The sequence below is a fragment of the Uranotaenia lowii genome, chromosome 2 (genome assembly GCF_029784155.1).
Source record: "Uranotaenia lowii strain MFRU-FL chromosome 2, ASM2978415v1, whole genome shotgun sequence".
NCBI classification, from domain to species: Eukaryota; Metazoa; Arthropoda; class Insecta; order Diptera; family Culicidae; genus Uranotaenia; species Uranotaenia lowii.
The window spans coordinates 339,040,644-339,062,357 of NC_073692.1; the positions used below are offsets into that span (position 1 = coordinate 339,040,644).

At 39.0% G+C, this 21,714-nt stretch overlaps 1 protein-coding gene across 1 annotated transcript in view; it reads right to left on the reverse strand.

The window, feature by feature from the left end:
* Positions 1-5,793: 5,793 nt before the first annotated feature.
* Positions 5,794-21,714, reverse strand: part of LOC129744898 (uncharacterized) — a 34,134-nt gene continuing 18,213 nt past the window's right edge. The window contains exons 3-4 of the mRNA XM_055737653.1: positions 6,622-7,072; positions 5,794-6,556 (exon numbers count right to left, since the gene is read on the reverse strand). Of these exons, the coding sequence (XP_055593628.1) occupies positions 6,044-6,556; positions 6,622-7,072 (964 nt within the window). The 3' untranslated portion in view covers positions 5,794-6,043. The remainder of the gene's footprint in view (positions 6,557-6,621; positions 7,073-21,714) is intronic.

Below are 21,714 nucleotides of genomic sequence, written 5' to 3' on the forward strand. Positions count from 1 at the left end.
TAGAAAACAGGATTTGCGGTGGACACTGTATCTCAGCACAGAATCATCTGAAGTCAAAAAATCAGAGCAAAATATTTTTAATAGATGTTTTTCTGGACCCCAACGTTTTTATTTAACTTAAAAAAAATTTTATGAAATTTTTGTGGCTGTTTGAAGTAAAAACTACCGCCATTTGTCACCTGTAAAATCTCCCCAAAGTAAAAAAAACAAAAAAGAAAAACGTTGGGGTCTGGTATTTTATATGTAGAAAATATGTTCCAAATTTGAAAAGAATCGGATAAGTAGTTTTCAAATGACGATGTCCACGGACTTTAAAAATGTGCTTTCGAGAAAAACGCGTTTGAAGTTTCTGCTCTTGCTTTCTTGCAGTATTAGATAGGAGGAGATAAAGGCCTATAATTTCTACAGTTTTGCTTCAATTGACTTGAAAATTTGACACAACATTCTTGAAATGTTTTACAATAAGAAAATAAATAAATAAAAAATTGATTTTTTGAAAGTGTTAGACCCTACCCCCCCCCCCCCCCTTAATCAGCAATTCTGTCATAAAACGTCACTTGACGGATCCACCTTAAATAAAAAGAAACAAAAAAATAATATGACCAATGTCTGCCCAATGTTTGGCACCCACTTTACCCCTCTGGGTTGTTTTTTTTTAAATCACAACTGTTGTCGATCTGCAAGCAAAACATCCATCGTTTCCTTCGCTAGTATCTTCGTGCCACACATGCTAAAAAAGTTTTTATTCTTTTTATTCTCGCCCCTCCACCCAGACCACCGCCGCCCACAAGCCACTCCATCCAGCCGCCACCGCCAATCATCAAAACACCTCATCACCCTCCACCGCCACCACCATAACGCTGCAAACTAATGAATATAACACAACTCTATACTATAAAATTGTGAAATAGCCTATGAGTAGTCCCAACCATTCCTTCAAAGAGCGATAATTTGCTCACTGGAATGGCTTTACATTTTGTGGAAAAAAATTGTATTGAAATGAATTGTTAAACTGTTTTGATAGGGTTTTGTGCCTGTTGGAGAAGAGGCTTGGAAGAAGCTTAACTCCACTGGGCTTTCCCTATCCGAGGAAAAAATAAATAAAAAAAAAAAAAAAATAAAAAAAAAAATTCGCATCGAATTTTAAACCTCGGGTTTATTGGTCTCATGTCGCATTACGCAGATCCAACCATGAATCTTCGGCGAAATGAAAATTTTTCGTTCTTAAGCGACCAAAATGCCTTTCTACAGAAGGCAAATATGCATATGAGAAATAAATGGAAGAACTTTTTTTTCAGATATTGGGAATCAGAAGTGCATTCCTTCAGACAAGACATTTCTCCATGTAAAATTAAGCTAATCAAAAAATTCCGAAAAATGTCTGCGTTTGGAAGTCAAAATAAAACCTCATTTAAAAATATCCGCCATCATGCCTTTGCACAGCAATTTTACCACAGTCTGTCAAATTTAAACGGTAGCAGGAATGGTTGAAAAAGGCTGAAACAGTGATACAAAAACAACTCTCCAACTTCTTTCATTGGCTGTCCTTAAACTCCTTTAAACGCTGAAACAGCGCTCCAGTTTGCTTTTGTTCAGCTATTAAGCTGAAACAACAATCATGCTTTAACTCAGCTTTCGTTCAGCGAGTTGTCATTTTTAATCAGCCAAAATGTTTGTTGGGAAGTTTCTTTGTAATAGTTTTTTAGACTTAATTAGTGTTAGATGCGGATTTACATAAATAAGATGTTCTGAACATTTGTTGAAGCATTCAAATCACACGTTTTGCACAAGATTTCAAAACTCTACCACAACTTAAGGTTTTATTATTTCTCAACTTCACAGACGTTTATTGCAAAAACGTGCGAAGGCATTTTTAAACTATTACATCATATTGAAGCTTAAACCAAGTGCAACTAATTGGCGACTGCACCATTTGTCTTCGCGCGCTTATATTTGAGCAAAAAAAGCTTAAATTAAACTTCCTTTTAAAGTTATAATTGTATAAAAAAAAACTCGTGCCGGAACGGAACAAAATCAACAAAAATATTATTCTATAGGTAAGGTATGCTCAGTTTGATGAAATTTGTAAACCTGTTCCATGCAACACTTTCACAATTTTTAATAACTTTGTTATGGCTAATTGGATTAAAAAGGTGTCTAATCTTATGGCCAAAGAATCGAATTCCAAAATTTGTATATTTTCAAATTATTCCGTTAACTTTTACACTTAACGTTAATTTTGTATGGAAGTCCTTCCCCCTTCAAGTGAGAGGTACTCAAAACTTAACAGGAATCATTCCTTGCTCCAAAAACTTCTTCATGATTAGTTTAGCAATTTTAAGCTCATAGAATGAAAAAAAAGGCTGACTGCATCGACAGCGAGGGTTGTTTCGGATCTTTTGAAATGCCATGAATCTGTGAATAAACCCTAACCAAATTAATTGATCACTCAGCTTTGGAAAATAAAATCGTACCTTTCTGGCGGAACTAGGGCACTTTTCTTCATGTATACAAAAAAGTAATGTTGCAAGAAAATCGTGTTGAAAAGGGCTTCAAAAATTGCGTTTAAAATGTCGACTAAAACGAAATTTCTTCTATTCATCTTTAACCCTGCCTCCACTTTTTCTTAAACCTTGAGCTGAAGAAATATTAGCAGAAGAAAAACTTATCGATGCAAAGCCATGAAATCGAATGATTTTAGATTTTGGGCTTGCGATATAGCTCAGTTGGCAAGTCAGTTGCCTCCGGAGCCGATGTCCGCAAGTTCAAGCCCAAGAGTAAACATCGAACACAGTTGACCCGAATAAGCGTTTCAATAACTGTCCGCCAACTGCAACGTTGATATAGAGTCGCGAAGGCCATAAAGATGGTAAAACGGCTATAATCGAAACTAAAAACAATATTTTAGTTCTTACTGTGCGTCAGCAATACAATTTCTTAACAAAACAGTAAAATGGATGAGTTCAATACTCATTACAAACAGGCTTTCTAGTGGATTTTTTGGGTATGTATTCAACTTCCAATTACAAATTAGTGGCTCCAGAGAGTAAATCGATCGAGAAACCGAAAATGCTTTAAAGGTCTTCAACTTCTTTAGTTTAAAAGGCAAATTTGTTTGTTTTAGCTTTTCTTGTTTGGTATATCCATATGGTTCAAACGTACCATTTAATCCTCATCCTTTCCAGCAATTTTTACCCGTTAAACTCCCTGGAGAGTGTCAATTTGACACTCCTGACTAAAACCGCTATATCTCTCTTGTTTCCCAACCAATTTTTACTAATTTTATAGTTTTGTAAACCCCGTAATGTAACTCAAATATGTAACTGAGACAATATTTAGCCGTCATACTTCAGTTTTCCGTTATTTAAAGTCTAAAAAAAATCCTAAAAAAACATGCTTCAGAAAAAGAACTGTAGATCAACTAAGGACTGGTCAACTAATATTTCACTTAGTGTCCAAGAAAGTTAGAAGCTATACGTTGAACTTAAGGATAAATATATTTTTTTACTTTTTGAGATCGTGGCCACAAAAAATGTAAAAAGTGGTATAAAATCAATCAATGAACCGTAAAAATTGTTTAAGTTATACCAGATAAATTTTAAAATGAGAATTGAAAAGTTGACGTAATTTGGCAGATTTTTGCATTTTTAGAATGTCAAAATACGAAACACAGAATTTTTGAAGAATTTTCAAAGATAGCTGGTTTTCGAACTTTTTGTCAATTTGCAATTTTTAGATTTCCTTGCACTCAAATTCAACTTTGCACTGAAATTTTGAGTATATTAACTCAAGATTTCCGCATCAAAAAAAACAATTTCATACCGATTCTAGTGGTGTAATTACATAGGCGATGCTAAAGATGAAAAGAAAATTTACGTCTTGATCGAGTGAACCCTTCTAGCAACTTTTATCCTAAAAATGTTAAGTCATTTTTAAACATGGTTATCGGCATTGAACTCTGAGGTCACTTTGTTGAACTTCTGTGGAGGTTGACTGTGCTGTGAATATCGTCTTTACTAGAATAATTTAACAGTGGCTCCAGAGAGTAAAACGGCAAAAAACCTTGGTTGGTATTCCTTACATTCCAAAATAAATTTACGGTAAGCATTCTCGTTCATCTGATTTTCAAAACCTTCGGCCTTCGATGGATAAAGTTACAGTCAGTTTGAACTGTCGTCGTATTGTGTAAAAAATTGTACAAATATTCCAATAATTTCACAACTTACAACGTCTGCCCTCGAATGCCAGTCGAAAGCGTTCAAACGAAAACGAAAGTTCAATTTAATTTAATATTCAATCCACAAATTAAGTGAAATTTTCCTACCAAGCTGACCTTCCCCACAAGCTGTGCGATTTTTTTTTGCCGATTTCGAAGTGCGCTTCCTCGAAACGCAGGAGGGCCGCAGCACTTGATGTGACTGGACTTGAAGATGGCCAACTGGAGGAGAGAACAGGGAAATCGTCGGTGAAAAAATGGTGAAACGTTTAAAGGCATTGTCCTTTGCAACCGTGGTCTTCAGAATTTCCGCGCGCTTGACCATCACCTCTACTGCCGTGTCAGCCGGCCAGTCAGCCATCCGGGAGGGAGTGGCCGGAAAAGAACTTCTGCATCGATCGGTCGGACCGCCAGCTAAAAGGCGGAAAGGTCAGTCAGTCTTGGGTTTTCTTTGCTTCTTGCCTGCCACCATTTGCCGCCTTTTCTTTAATGTTTTATTTTCTTCCTCATTGCATTTAATGGGCCACGTTTGAAGTTGGAGCAGTTAGAGCTTGAAAAAATCTAGAAGAAATGTTGCAGTTGCCGGCGGCATTTTTACCTTGTTTAATATCCAGAATTCAGAATCCAGAGATAAGATTTTAAAACACAGTAGATTTGAATTTATCCCCAAAATTCAGAATCCTGGCCGCAGAGTTGTAAAAAACTAGCATTTAGTGCACATTATTCTTTATTCTACAAATTTAGATTTCAAAAACTGACTGCATTGAAAAATCTGAGTTGAAAACTATATTTCAAGATTCATAATAATAGTTTCTTCTCCAGAGTTTTCGTACAAATAAAAAATATTATTCTTATTCGCAGATTTCTCAAATATAAACTTTTTTTGTATTGTCGTTAAACCAGGATTGTAATTTTCAATTCCACCAAATAACGTCAACTGGCGTTGTGAGAAAATTTAATTCGCTTGACGGGAAAATCGATAATTTTCTTCAACTTTTCACAACGGTTGTTTTTCTTCTCGCTACCCTGCTGTTGTACGCGGGTTCTCCTAGCACTTCTTAAACTCCTCCAAGAAGTAAAGTAGCTTAATGGCCGTAAACGGTCCAGCGATAATAGGAATGAGGCCATCTGGTCCAATGGGCGACCAGCAGCAGAAGCAGTAGAGCAGGAAAAAAGCCTGCCCCTAGACAGCCAGTGATGTCCCTTTTTCATTGAATAAAAAAAGCGGGGGTTATTTCTCTCGGCGGATTTCCACCCTCCCGGCTGCAGGGCAAGATTGGAACCGTTTACACCCCCACGGGATGCTGTCTGACTACTGGAATGTCGGTCAAGTTACAAAAAAAAATCATTCATAAGCTAAGTTGGGCGAAGGTCAATCAATAGTAGCGGTTTCAAAAAATAACATTGGAGTAATCATTCTAAGTCCCTTAAATTAGAGTGTGGACTACAGAAATCAAAGTTTCATGTTCCTAAAAATTGAATTTCAATTCTATTAAAATTTTAGTTTGGGATTAGAATTTAAACCCAGAATTCAGATGCATAGTTCATCATAGAAAATTTTGTACTCGGAATTGAGAATTGCACCAAGTTTTGGAATGAAATATCAGAAAAAATATCTGCTGATTTTAAGGATTTGCTTCAAAAATAGCTGGATGGAAAAAAAATGACAGAATAGTTAAAAAAAAAAGGTGATCTTAACTGGTAACAATAGTTTTTATTATAAAAGTTTTCCATCAAACAAACATTATTTGATGCTTATAAATTTATTCCATAACTAACTGTGTCAAAACATCTCACTTCGTGACTAATTTCGTTTACATAATCAGCCTATGGCATCCAATCACTGTCGGAGTCTCCCAGTTCCCCTCTTTCTGAAACGACCGGCGATTCAGCTTTCCCATCTTCCACTTGTTCTTCCTTCCCCACGGATTCCTCAACAATAGTACAGTCATCCTCCTCGTCTTGATACGGTGCGACATAAGATTTCCCGTTTCTCTCCTTCAAAGGAGTTTTTGTGCCTATTTTAACGAAGGATGTCATCGAAAGTTGCAGTGCTTTCCGATCCGGTTTAACTTCTCCGGTGTACCAGCTAACGGGAACCTGTGGCGTTCGATTTTGGTTTGAATTACCGTAAGGCACCGTACTGATAACTTCCCGAGGCCGCAGAAATCGTACGAAACGTCGCAGCTCATCGAAGCTCGAATGCTCCGAGTATTCGATCCCTATGATATTGATTCGCCCCCGCCACTGAGGTCGACTGTTCTTTTCCCATCCACTGGGTCTGATGGCTATCACGCTATCGTAACGATCCGGGAATTGTTCCACATGGGCAACCAGCTCCTGCAAAATAGAAATATATAGGAAATGAAACAAATGTTACAGATATTCACCACTCCAAAACTTACGTCATAGCCTAACTTATTCATCGCAAGAACGTGGATATTGGCATCTTTTTGGTCATCCACAACGGAATGCACCAGAAGTGGATCCCCGATCGCTTCAAGTGCTTTCCTCCGATTCGGTTCGGTCCAAACTCGGCCATTGAACTGGGCAGCCAGTTCGGCCCACACCTTTTCCTTGCCGATCAGATAGCTGCCGCATACGATCAGCACCCGGGCTCCAATGTTTCGGCCCAAATACAACCGGACCTCGGCGCATGCATCCGTTATGCTTTCCCACTGGGATTTGAAGGCATACTTCGACGATAGGTACGTTGTGTCCAGGTAAATGCTGTGTATGTCCATGTTCCACCATTCCGGGTATTCCTCCATCTCGGCCGATGCCCTGAAGTCTCCCGTGTGAAGGATGTTTGTGCCGTTGGGAAGCTGGAATAGAAACATAACGGCACCAGGGCAGCTGGAATGGTATGAAAATTTTGAAGTGTGAACGTTTTATTCTATTCAGAAAAGATTTGTTTCGTCATAAAGTCGTTACTAACGTTGGAGTCGTGTTCAAAAGTGTAGCAATAATGCTAAGCATATAAATAAAAACGTTTTCAATTCAATTCATTCTCTGTTGAAACATGGTTTCAGAAAACCAACAAGAAATCGATAACGAATATCGAGAGCTTATCAACATGCTCGAACTTCCGGAGAATTGCGGTTTGAGTTTCTGTAATAAAAGTTAAAATTAAAGCACTCATGTTTTAACTACATTCATCATCTGCGGCTGAACGCATGTTTCATCGTACAATCGAAACAAAACTAAAAGGCGAAGCAATAAAAAATTTACTTACGAAATGTATTAAAGGGTAATACGCTCTAAATTTGGTCAAGTTCAAGTTTAATTAGTACAAAAATCAGGAAAAATATTCAGTTAGGCTTCCGCTTTTCCAAATCCGAATTGCCGGGCCTTACGCTTAACCCCTGCCATCAGATTTTGTACAGCCACCTTGTCCACCTTCTTCGCCGCAGAAAGCCAGTTTGCCTTGAACTGCTGCTCGTCCTTAGCAGTTTTTTGGTCTTCTTTAGGTTCCGCTTGACAATAGCCCAGTATTTCTCAATTGGGCGAAGCTCTGGCGTGTTGGGAGGGTTCTTGTCCTTGGGAACCACCTGCACGTTGTTGGCGGCGTACCACTCCATGGCCTTTTTAACATAATGGGAAGATGCCAATTCCGGCCAAAACAGTATGGAACAACCGTGTTTCTTAAGGAAAGGCAGCAGACGTTTATTCAAAAACTCTCTCGTAAATTTCTTGGTTGACAGTCCCGGAAGCTATGAAAATGCTGCTTTTCAATCCACAGGTACAGATGGCTTGCCAAACCAGATATTTCTTCGCGAACTTTGACAGTTTCATGTGCTTGAAAAAATCTGCTACCTTTCTCCTTCCTTTTGCCGTATAAAACTCCTGTCCCGGAAGCTGCCTGTAGTCGGCTTTGACGTAGGTTTCGTTGTCCATTTCCAGTCAAACTTCGTCAGCATCGTCGTGTACAGCCTCCGGGATCGCGCTTTGGCCGTCGTAGTTTGTTAATCATCGCGATTTGGAGTCACTACCTTCTTGTAAGTCGATAGTCCGGCTCGTTTTTTGGCTGGATGCACGGTTGTAGAAGATACACCCAGCTTATTTGCGGCATCTCGGGGAGAGAGGTTAGGGTTTCGCTTGAAACTACCGGCAACTCTCTTTGTCGTCTCAGCTGCTTCCGGTTTTCGATTTCCCCCCGATCCAGACTTCCTGGCTGTCGACAAACGTTCCCCAAACACTTTAATTACATTTGTAACGGTTGATTTGGCAACTTTTAGTGATTTTTCTAGCTTTGCGTGCGAGTAGCTCGGATTTTCGCGATGCGCGAGCAAAATTTTGATACGCTGCTCTTCTTCCTTGGACGGCATTTTGACAACCGAAGAGCGAATTTCAAAATCAAAATAGGAGCAACATTCTACAGACACACACACACCTTCAAAATGAGGGGTGTTCAGGTTTTGTAAATGCAAAATTGAAATAAATACGTCAAGTTGACATTGACCAAATTTTGACCGTATCACCCTTTAAATTCAGTCATAAAGCATATATTTTGCGTCGTATACACCCAAAGAAACGGTTGCAAATTTTCAATGCCGATCGGAGCTAACTCTATGCCAATAATGTGCTGAAACGTGCATTTGTGATTACTGGCATAAAACTTCGAGCTCTCGAGCAAAATGATGCATGACCACTTCATACAGACATTCAAGCGAAACAGCGATTTTTTTCCAGGGATCTTAATCTGATTAATAAATTAATCAAATGGGAAACGAGTAACTGTTCTTTTGTTTTGCGCGGAAAGGTTTTTTTTTTTGCTTCGAAGTGTAGGATCCGTGGAACTCACGAAGTTTTTCTTATGCCTTACATACATTGGGGAAAGTCGGGTAAGACGGACACAGCGGGTAAAACGGACACTTTAAATATTTCGAGAATTACAATGTTTGGCACAAATCTAATGATGAGAATATGTTCGTCTAAGTGTATCAACACTTTCGAGAACCTTTGTTTATTTATAGCAAGCAAGCTCCCATCATAGTTAACAAAACAAACAAAAACTTTGAGGATCCATTATTTGATGTAATTTTCTTTCCTCATTAAACAGTTCATAACTCGCAAAATTTTCGAAAATTTCAACCGTTTTCAAAGGTATAGAGTTTATTAGGGTTCTTTCTAACCATCTGGAGGAAAATCAGCGAATTTCCGTCAAAGGGGTTGAACAGCAAACGTTTTCAAAAAAAGTTGCTAAGGCGGGTAAGACGGACACCTCAAGGTCGGGTAAAATGGACACATAAGTTTCTCTAGGTATTTTAAATTTTTTCATCGGTTTGATCCTCCATATGCCTTCAAAAGACCTTGGCAAGAGCAATTGTCGGTCGAAAGGCACTCTCCATCTCAAATAGGCCATAAAAACTGTAAAAATAGGATCTCCGGTGAAGAAAACGCGTATAAAATACGGAATTCCGAAACCACACTGTTTAGCTTCTGTACTCCGACCAGTTGGTTCAATTTTGGTTTAGAAACGTTTACAAATACTTAACTCACAAAAATATCTACTTTTACAGCAAGTTTTCGGCAAAATGTACCTTTTCTGAGCAGTGTCCGTTTTACTCGACCATTTTTGGAAAGTTTAATTTGCAAGCATGTTTTGCAATTGCTATGAAAACAGTCTCGATGAAAGAAATTACTAGTTGCAATGGTTAATGCGATAGCAAACACCCTAAACTGCCCATTTGCATGAAAACTGCGATGAAAAAAGCAATATCTGATTCTATATTGCGATTCTATCTTAGGGTGTCCTTCTTACCCGACTTTCCCCTACATACACACGTTCAGCATGGACCGAGCGAATCAATTAATCCGAGTATATCCATGCTGGCTGCCTTGCACTTCACAGCTATGGACAAGGTGGCTGATGGCAGGGGTTAAGCGTAAGGCCCGGCAATTCGGATTTGGAATAGCAGAAGCCCAATTAAATATTGTTCCTGAATTGTATACTAATTAAACTTGAAAAAGAAATTTAATTTGATTTTTTGAATAAACGATTTCACCGATTTACACGCGTTTTCCCTTGACCAAATTTTGACCGTATCACCACTGACCACACTGACATGACACTTAGAACAAAAATTCAACCATTTTCTGTCTAATTTTTTGTTGTCAGATTTTGCAGCTTCGCAATACCGACGGCAGGTGGCGAACTTGAAAAATTTCACAAAAAATGCCCTGTAGGCAAAATGGTCCTGTTTAGCCCGATTTTATCGTACACTGAACCCAAATTCACTCTTAAAATACACATGATTTTTCACTTAAAAACAAGGATCCAATGATTTTCTTCCATTCAAGTGCGACATATATACATTTCACTTGGCAGTCACTTAAATTTCAAGTGAATTCGTCCACATTCACTTCAGTCGTCACCAGGGTTGCCAACATTTATTTTCAAAAATCAGGGATCTGGCGAAATAAAAATCAGGCAACGTAAAATTAACGGAAATTTTGCTCTAAGTGATGTTCTTTTTTTTTTTTGGTCGTCGCTCCACATTTTCACTCTAATGGGGTGTTGTCTGCTTAGTTGAATGAATAATTCTACTGCATCAAAGCAATCGAAAGATTCCCTTTAATTCTCTGTCGAAATAAAAATTAGCGGGAATCTATCGATTGCTTTGATTCAGCCACATTTTTACTTTTTTACTTCAACTATGGTACCTACTTAAGTTCCTTACTACCCATTTTCACCACATTCACAAAAATCAGGCAAAATCAGGCATATTTTCAAAAATCAGGGAAATTCAATGGCTTATCAGGTTGTCAGGCAGAGCCTCGAAAAATCAGGCAACGCCTGAAAAATCAGGCACATTGGCATCTCTGGTCGTCACTTGAATTTGAAGTGAGAAAAAATATTCACTTCTCCATCACTTGAATTTCAAGTGAATGTCGGGTCGGTTGTGTTTATTTCCAGAGTTCAAAATGGCAAATTTTAAAGAGCAGCGTTTAAAGCTTATGCTGGATTTGAATTTTGCCAATTCTTTACTAGGCGATTTTGGCGGTAGTTTGTGTTAAACGTGATGTAAGGAAAAGTTATTTAAAGGTGTTATCATGTTTCAGCTTGTGGGTTGAACTGGGTAGATTTTCTGGAAGATTTAGAAGTCGCACTATCCGCAGTAACCGATCTGCCTTGGGATTACGATGGAATTTTCCAATCAATAAATTTATGGTGAAAGCGTAATGTAAGTATTTGAAATCGAAGTGGTGTTCTATAAATGTTCAATTATTTAAAAACGCGTGAGATAATTAACTAGAAACTTACTTAGAAACTCAGATGAATTTCACTCGAATTTCCTAGTTTAATTCACTTGACCGGTCACTTAAGTGAATTCACTTGACCCATCACTTAAAATTCAAATGAAATTACGTATGGCGAGAATTTACTACAGATGTCACTTATTTTTTAAGTGAAAATTATTTTGGGTGTAGCAGCTTGTCCGTTTGACTGCAGGTGATGCCGAGCGGTGATCTGGTGGCAGACTTCGTTTGATTCGCAGAACCGCTTGAACGTTGAGCTCACGAACTGGGAACTGTTGTCTGATCCCAAGGATATCCATACCTTGAAAAAGTTTCTTGAAGGATCTCCAGTGTTGCGGTGGTTGTCGTACTGCGGGTACGGAAAACTTCGGGCCACTTGAAATATGCGTCAACAATAGCTAGGTAGTAGTCGCCATCCACAGGCCCAGCGTAGTCTGGGCTGCACTCCTAGGGCTTCTTTGGAATCGGCCGTGACTCCAGATTGGTTTTCCTCGGGGATTTCGCGGCGCGGAAAATGCAACGCCGAATATTGGATTTGTTCTGCACGAACTGGATCAGTGTGTTGAATGAGACCGACCAGAGATTGAACTGATCAATCGTCTCGATGCCGGCCGTAGACTTTGAAATCCGGGTTTGCAAGGAATTCACCGAAGATACCAATCTCTTCTCCTGATGCGCTGACAGCTAAAACTTCCGGCTCATGAAATGCTGGTTGACCAATTATTTCCCAGACCTGTTCGGAGATGATTGTAATGTCCAACGCACAGTTTAGGTGTTGAGATCCACCTTGATGAATTTCCGTTTTGTGGAGTGGTCCAATCGATTAACCTAAGTGCCATTGGATTTGTCCTTGGGCTTTGGTTGGTCGACCAGCTTACATGGCTTCTGCTAAGCAGAGGAACAATAACCTTTTTTGTGTCCCTTCTTCTTGCAACTGCTGCAATAACGATGTTGACAACGGCAATCCTTGACGTAACGATGGTCTCCACACAATCAGCAGAGTGTTTCTGGCCGTTCCCCTTTTCTCGATCATTTTTGAGTGTTGTTTGAAATTGATGATCCGATTGCACTCCTCCACCAGGTTTTACAGCGTCAGAGTGGTTCCATCACCGGCGGGTGCGTATCCTTCTGATTCAAGCTTGCCAATCAATTTTGTCCAGATGTCTGCATCGCGTGGTGACTGGAGACCACAAACGAACCGGAGCGCCTTAAATTGATCGTTGGAGAGCTTTGTCAACAGTAACTTTTGTAGGTGGAATAGTCATTAGCATCGTTCTTCACGTACTGAAGACACTGATAGCAAGCGTTAAAAAGCGATGTTTACCTTCCGAAAAGTTTCTTCAATGTCATGACGGTTTCTTCGAAAATGAATTCTTGGGGGTGCTTTGGCAGGACGCAGTTCACATAGCGTTCGTGAAACTGCGTACCAATCTTGCGGAGGAGTAACCTCACCTTTGCGTTGTAGTCCAACTTCTTGCCGTCTTCCTTGGAGTTGCTTTCGGAGGTTCTTGAAATTCTTCGTCGCCAAGGGAATTTTGTATTCTTCGATAATTTAAACAAGCAAAATGCTAACTAAGATACTTATTACGTCTTGTTTTTATCGTGGTCAGAATACGACGGTCGAATGGAGGTGCGCTATCATAACGCGAGAAGCTTTGTCGACACTAGCCGTTACTAGCAGTATCGCCTGCTATCCAAACTCTTATGAACTGTGATAATCGCCTGATGATGGTGCCAAGAAAGACATAGAAACCCGTATCAGAAAATGCCCGATTTGCGAGATCTCTCTACGAATAAAAATCCGAATCTTCAACTCTAATCAAACGTCAAATCTGTATTGTTGTACGGGTGCGAATTTTGTTGCACATATACGGTGACGACGCGAAAACTGGAAGTTTTTGTAAATCGTTGCCTGGATCTGGATCTCAAACGTGGGACTACATCGCCGGTGTTATCAAAAGGCGCTAAAATCGAGATTAGGGAACGTAAGTGGAGATTGATTGGGCACATGCTGCGGATGAAAACGAGATATGGAGAGAGGCTCTTGACTGGAATCCAGATGGACATCGAAGAAGAGGCAGGTCCAGAAGCTCGCGGCGGCGTAGTCTAGCCGCTGAAATCGGCACAGTTAACGAAAACCATGGCTGGCAGGAAGTGAAGACGCTGGCTCCGGATCGCCAGCAGTGAAGATCTTTTATCTAAACCCTATGCGGCCCTATGATCTTCTTTGCCAAATTAACAAAACTAATTTAGTTTTTTCATCTGACTAAAGAAAAGTTCACTGACGTTGCCGACTTGCAGGAGAAAGAGCAGTTTTACAGTCAACTGAACAGCGTGGTTGAGAGAATTCCGAAGGGTGACATTCAAATCTATTTGGGCGACTTCAACGCAAAGATTGGCTCCGATAATCAGGACCTTGAGCGCATCATGGGGCGCCATGGCTTAGGACAGATGAGCGAAAACGGAGAGCTGTTTGTAGAATTTTGTGGCAACAACAACATGGTGATCGGCGGATCGCTCTTCCCCCATCGACCAGCACATAAAGTCACTTGGGTATCCCGAGATGGCCGAACAGAAAATCAAATTGACCACATCTGCATCAGCCGAAAATGGAGAAGGAGCCTTCTTGATGTCCGCAACAAACGAAGCGCAGACATTGCATCTGACCATCACCTCGTCCTTGGCGAGATACGACTGAGAGTTGCGCGTGTCCAACGGCGCGAGGAGAAAGTCGGGTGTCGATACGACGTCCGCCGGTTGGAGAATCCAGAGGTGAAAAGGGCATACGTTGAACAGCTAGAATCCCGAGCCTCGGAGCTGCCGACAGACGGAACAGTCGAAGAACAATGGTGTGGAATCAAGAATGCCTTTATCACGACGAGCCATGGTACTCTCGGTAAAGTTCGTAGAAGAAGAGGATGGATGTCGGCTGAAACTTGGAGGATGGTCGATGATCGGAGAAAGGCGAAAGTCGGAATTGAGCAGGCATGTACCGGGTCAGCCAAAGCAGCCGCCCGCTTTCGATATGCGGAGCTGGAAAAGGCAGTTAAACGAGCTTGTAGACGAGACAAGAGAGCCTGGACAAACTCCCTAGCCGAAGAGGGAGAAAGAGCCGCCGCCAATGGAGATATCCGATTACTTTATGACATTTCTCGCCGCCTAGTGGTGCAAGGACTAATGCAAGAATGCCGCTGAAAGACCGAGCAGGTCAGTTATTGACCGATCGAACAGATCAGCTCAAACGATGGACTGAGCACTTCGAACAACTCTTCCGAGTCACGAATAGCGATGGCCAACAAAACCCGCAGCTAGAAGCGCCAACAGTAAGTCGCATTAATGGCGGCAACTCGGAAGCGCCCTCGCTGGCTGAAATAGAAGCGGCAATCAAAAACATGAAATCCTACAATGCTCCTGGGATCGATTGCATCCCTGCTGAAATGCTGAAAGCCGACCCTGCCCTATCAGCACAAATGTTGCACCTTTTCGCTGACATCTGGGATACTGCAACATTCCCGGCCGACTGGATGCAGGGTATCCTCGTAAAGGTCCCGAAGAAAGGAGACCTGGCAGAGTGCGGTAACTGGCGAGGCATAACGTTGATCTGTACAACCCTCAACGTACTCTGCAAAGTGATCCTGAACAGGATCCAGGAGAAAATCGACGCTACACTCCGACGGCAACAAGCTGGATTCCGATCCGGTCGATCATGTGTGGACCACATCACAACGCTACGAATAATACTGGAACAAATCAACGAATTCCAGGACTCTCTTCTGCTGGTGTTTGTTGATTTCGAAAAAGCATTCGACCGACTCAACCATGAAAACATCTGGGCGGCTCTAAGGCGACGAGGGGTCCCAGAGAAACTAGCCCATCTCATCGAAGCACAGTACGAGGCATTTTCGTGCAAGGTCTTGCACGACGGTGTTGTCGTGATTTTACGAATCTCAATTCAAAGATTCACTTAAACACGTCTGTCGCTCGCAAGAATAGATCAATGACTGACTTTGTTTTGTTTGTTTGTCAAGTGCTGCCAAAATAGCAAATGTTCTCATAGAAATTTATTTTATTTTATTCATCTACAGTGTTGCCGAATACAACTATTATTTTATTTTATTCCTAATTAAATTTGATTTATTTTCTGTATATTCTTCATCTCATCCCTACATTCCTTCTCACCTCTAATCTTTATTTAAACTTTTCACACATCAACATTTGTTTTTTTTCTTTAGTGCAAAATTTTATTTACCAAATATCCTCAATTTTTATTCCATATTCCACATCTTTATTCTCCATCCTACAAATTTCATTTAATTTCTGCTTATCCTTCATCACATTTCTACATTCCTTCTCAACTCTATTTTCAATAGAATCTTTAATTTACCGACTTTTGTTTTTCTAAAATACAAAATTTTATATCCCAAAAATCCCTCATCTCAATTCTACATTCAATTCTCTGCAAAAGCTTTTCAAATCTTTTTTTTTTTTGGCATATTCTTCATTTCATCCGAAAATATTCTTCACAAAAACCTTCCCAATTTGTGCTTTCTCTGTCGCTCTGCTTTTATTTACCAGAGCCGGAACAATCCGCAAAAAAAAAACATTCTTAGCAACAGCTTTCTCAAACTGTGCTTTCCTTGTTACTCTGTCTCTGTTTACAAGAGCCGGAATAATTCGATAGTATTCTAAGAAACAGCCTGCCCCACCAGAAGGCTTATTCAAAACAAACAATCAGCAGCAGCAGCCTTAAATATCTGCGATTTTAACGGCAATTCCGTCTTATTTCCAACGGAAGACCAAATCAAAACAATCAGCAGCAGCAGCCTTAAATATCTGCGCTTTTCAGGGGCAATTCCGTCTTATTTCCACCGGAAGGCCAAATCAAACAATCAGCAGCAGCAGCCTTAAATATCTGCGCTTTTCAGGGGCAATTCCGTCTTATTTCCACCGGAAGGCCAAATCAAAACAATCAGCAGCGGCAGCCTTAAATATCTGCGCTTTTCAGGGGCAATTTCGTCTTATTTCCACCGGAAGGCCAAATCAAAACAATCAGCAGCAGCAGCCTTAAATATCTGCGCTTTTCAGGGGCAATTCCGTCTTATTTCCGCCGGAAGGCCAAATCAAAACAATCAGCAGCAGCAGCCTTAAATATCTGCGCTTCTAACGGCAATTCCGTCTTATTTCCACCGGAAGGCCAAATCAAAACAATCAGCAGCAGCAGCCTTAAATAGCTGCGCTTTTCAGGGGCAATTCCGTCTTATTTCCACCGGAAGGCCAAATCAAAACAATCAGCAGCAGCAGCCTTAAATATCTGCGCTTTTCAGGGGCCATTCCGTCTTATTTCCGCCGGAAGGCCAAATCAAAACAATCAGCAGCGGCAGCCTTAAATATCTGCGCTTCTAACGGCAATTCCGTCTTATTTCCACCGGAAGGCCAAATCAAAACAATCAGCAGCAGCAGCCTTAAATATCTGCGCTTTTCAGGGGCAATTCCGTCTTATTTCTGCCGGAAGGCCAAATCAAAACAATCAGCAGCGGCAGCCTTAAATATCTGCGCTTCTAACGGCAATTCCGTCTTATTTCCACCGGAAGGCCAAATCAAAACAATCAGCAGCAGCAGCCTTAAATATCTGCGCTTCTAACGGCAATTCCGTCTTATTTCCGCCGGAAGGCCAAATCAAAACAATCAGCAGCAGCAGCCTTAAATATCTGCGCTTCTAACGGCAATTCCGTCTTATTTCCACCGGAAGGCCAAATCAAAACAATCAGCAGCAGCAGCCTTAAATATCTGCGCTTTTCAGGGGCAATTCCGTCTTATTTCCGCCGGAAGGCCAAATCAAAACAATCAGCAGCAGCAGCCTTAAATATCTGCGCTTTTCAGGGGCAATTCCGTCTTATTTCCACCGGAAGGCTAAATCAAAACAATCAGCAGCAGCAGCCTTAAATATCTGCGCTTTTCAGGGGCAATTCCGTCTTATTTCCGCCGGAAGGCCAAATCAAAACAATCAGCAGCAGCAGCCTTAAATATCTGCGCTTCTAACGGCAATTCCGTCTTATTTCCACCGGAAGACCAAATCAAAACAATCAGCAGCAGCAGCCTTAAATAGCTGCGCTTTTCAGGGGCAATTCCGTCTTATTTCCACCGGAAGGCCAAATCAAAACAATCAGCAGCAGCAGCCTTAAATATCTGCGCTTTTCAGGGGCAATTTTGTCTTATTTCCACCGGAAGGCCAAATCAAAACAATCAGCAGCAGCAGCCTTAAATATCTGCGCTTTTCAGGGGCAATTCCGTCTTATTTCCGCCGGAAGGCCAAATCAAAACAATCAGCAGCAGCAGCCTTAAATATCTGCGCTTTTCAGATGCAATTCCGTCTTATTTCCACCGGAAAGCCAAATCAAAACAATCAGCAGCAGCAGCCTTAAATATCTGCGCTTCTAACGGCAATTCCGTCTTATTTCCACCGGAAGGCCAAATCAAAACAATCAGCAGTAGCAGCCAAGGACTAAAAAAATCGTATTCAAATCGGAGCAGCCAAGAAACAAAACCGCGCGTAGTTCACAAAAGTTCTGACCACAGTAGGTTCGCGACTCAGCAAACACGTGATTGTAGAGGATTTTTTTCAAGGGGAATCCGATCGCCAGAAAATCGTGAGCGAGCCGTGGCAGAAAACCTCGCGAACCTCGCGATTCTGGTTCGTGAACCAAATTGGAAAACGCATTGCACACTTGATGGTCGTGTTTTCCGTTTCGTTATTTTGTCTCCACATGGTTGTTGATTGCGCCAAATGCAACGCGTGGACAGATGAAATAAATCGATTTTTCAAAGTTTTCATAACAATTTCTTGAAAATAATTTGAAATGTTGTAAATTTAAACGATGTATATAATTTGTGAATTGAAGTTTGTCCTTTCTGATGTTAAACAACGTCAAATTTGGCAAATTTGTATATAGAGTTTCGAAAAGATGCAATCTGGCCCAGTAACAGATAGAAAAAATATTGATTTAATTATCCGAAGGATAAAAAGTTCCTCCGCATCCTAAAAAGATGTATGGGGTGAGGGAAGGGTAAAAAAAAAATACAAGTCCAATCTAGAAATGTGCTACTTCGACATCTTAATTGTATCCGCTTTGTTATTTTCAAGTTTCTTCCGAAGTTCAAATTGAGTAAGTTATATAAGTTTGGAATTTCAAATTTCATGTCATGGCAGAAAAAAGGAGGCATTAACCGTGCGATGAAGTTTTGAAAGCGAGAGAAAAACCATTAAGATAATTAAGAATTTCAATGTTAACTCATTGCGGACCAAATACAAGATATCTAGTTTTTTTTCGCATGACGCGTTTCCGAGCCGAACAAACCGGGCAATTTTAAATAAAAACCTAGCAAAATCCGGGCAATTAATTTTAAAAATGTCCATAAATCCGAGCATGATCCGTATAAAAAAACTTTTTTGTTCATCAGAACTCATCGACAGGTTTTGAATCGTACTTTAAGATCCAAAACACCTTTCATGATTATTTTTTCCCAAAAAATTCCGTTTTGGAGGAGTTTGTTATTTTGATTTTCCAAATAAAGTGAATATAACCGGGCAAAATCCGGGCATTTTTCAATGAAATCCAGACAACCGGGCCGTCTCGGACTGTTTCAAAACTTTGTATTGAATGTCCAGGCAAACCCGAATAAAACCGGGAAATCGGACAACATCAGATAAGAAAGAAACGCTATTTCTCTAATATCATTTTTAGTTTATGAGCAGATAATATTGACGAATTAAAAATAGCAGGAAAAAAATTCAACAAGCTCAATCAAAGGAAATCCAGGCAATAAACGTAGATTTCAAATCCATGACTTTAATCAAGATCAAGTTCAAAATTAATGTTAAGGATAACTATAATTGAAAAATTTGCATTTAAATTTTTGAAAACTGCTTTTTTACTTCTGTTTTGAAATAAAAAAGATCTTTTTTTCATTCAACTGATTTTGGATGCAACGAAATATTGGTGTATTGCAATAAACTATAGCATGGGTGGCCAATATTTTCAACAGGCGGGCGAAATTCCAGAACTAAAATTGGCTCGCGGGCCAAGCAACAAATTGTTCTGAAGTATTCAAAGAAAACAAATAATAACAGAGTTTTTGAAAAAGCTACTAAAATTTTTACTAATTTTGCTCCATTTGATATTTAGTAGAAATATTACGCAGTGCGAAATGAATTATGCATCCCAACTTACGTATGTACGTCAATCTTTTTATGTAATTTAAAACCTTCTCGGTTTATTCATCCCAAAAATAACAAATCACGTGTCTACAATGGACGTTTAGTCAATTGTATGGTCTCCAAATATAAAAATAACCGCCCATTTTCCAAAGTTTTCACCGTTCTTCTTAGACAAATTTGAAAGACAAATTAAAAAAAAAGCAGAATGGAATTATTGAAAAAAATAACGTTGATGAGCTTTTGAAATTTAAAAGAATAAATTTTTCAACGATGTTTCGTTATATCATCAATAATATTGATTTTTCAAAGTACGGGCCAAGGTTGCCAAAATCACAGAAAAATCTGAAATTTCTCAGAAATTTGAGATAATTCTCATCACAGAATCTGTGTCACAGAACACAGAAATTTGAAAAATTCTCAGATTTCACAGAATGTTTGAATTTAATATGGATTTCAAAAATTTTAATTATTTTGCCCAATATAGAATTCAATTTTTTTACATGGAATTAAAAAAGAATGATAAGATCGGTAATTTTTATTGATTGTATCCAACGTAAATGTGAAAAAAACCCAACTTATCATGAATTTTAAATAAGATTAAAGGAAATAGCATCACAGAAAACCATCACAGAATTTTTGGGTAAAATCACAGAAAGTCAGATTTTTTTTCAAAAACACAGAATTTATTTCGGCAATCTTGGTACGGACCCCAACTTCAATTCAATCGAATTCTCGAGTATCTTGATTTGACAATTGTATAGGAAAAGCCTTCAATAAACAGGTTGAATATGGATTAGATTTTTTTTTTTAAATTATGGCATCTTTTTGAAGCAATAATTTTGCTTAAAAAAAGTCGTTTTTATGAGAGATATGTCAGCACAAAACCGGTTGTAGTTGAATTCTACTACAAAACTCTAAATTCTGTCTAGTTTTCCATTATCTATGTACATAAATACAGAGCACGTTGTCAATTAAAATATATTTGGAATTGGTTTAATTTTCGTAAATATACCCTTTTCTGTTGAAGCTTAGCAAAAAAATAACAAATTGGAATAAAGTACATAGCAAACTTTTGATATTATCATAAATAATGAATAATTAATATGGAGTTATTCATTTTAAAGTTGCGTTGTGAATTTTGATGATCGAAAAATAATCTTCAGATTATAAATAGATAAAAATTACGAAAAAATGGTAGATAAAAAAATTGCCGAAAGCAATTCAAGAAGCTCAATCGAAGGAAATTCAGACAATAAACGGTGATTTCAAATCCAGTAGTAAGATCAAGATCGGATTCAGAGTTAATGTTAGAGAGTATTATAATTTAAAAATAACAATGCAAATTTGTAATTTACTTTCCGACGTATCATTAATTCTATCGGTTTTTATCATTGATTGAGTATCATACTCATTTTTTTTTATTTAAAAAGATTTGAATTGAGAATAACATGAATTTATTGTAATATTTAAAAACTACCGTCCCGTTATTGTGGTCAAAGTCCGTTTTCGATTTGACAAAATAAAGTACGCACTCTTATAATTCTTCTCTTAAAATTCTTCTTGGAAAATTGTTTTGTCTTCTTATAAGTTAAAAAGAATTCATTTCTTTGCAAAAGCCGTTGGAATTAAGGGTTTCATTATTTCTTCATCCTTTTAGGGGCATGTGAATAAGGTGGTGAAAAAGCAAGTTTCCGTAGATACTTGTATCCCTCAAGCCAAAACTCCTCAAGAAAGTTTTTTTTTTAAGAAAAATTACTTGAAAACTCTTCTTTATTATTATTATTATTATTATTGAATTAATTTATCAATTTTTTATGATATTCACTTTAATCCAAAATAATCATTGATACGTTTGCATGTGTTTTCTTATTGAAACTTTACATATGGAATCGTGGTTGTCTTTTCCAAATTTAAAAAAAAAGTTGTGGAATTTTACACTCAACCTCTACTACAGAAATGTAGTGATTTGGATGAAATTGTAAGGCTCTAAGATTTGATTTGATTATTTATTCCTTAAACG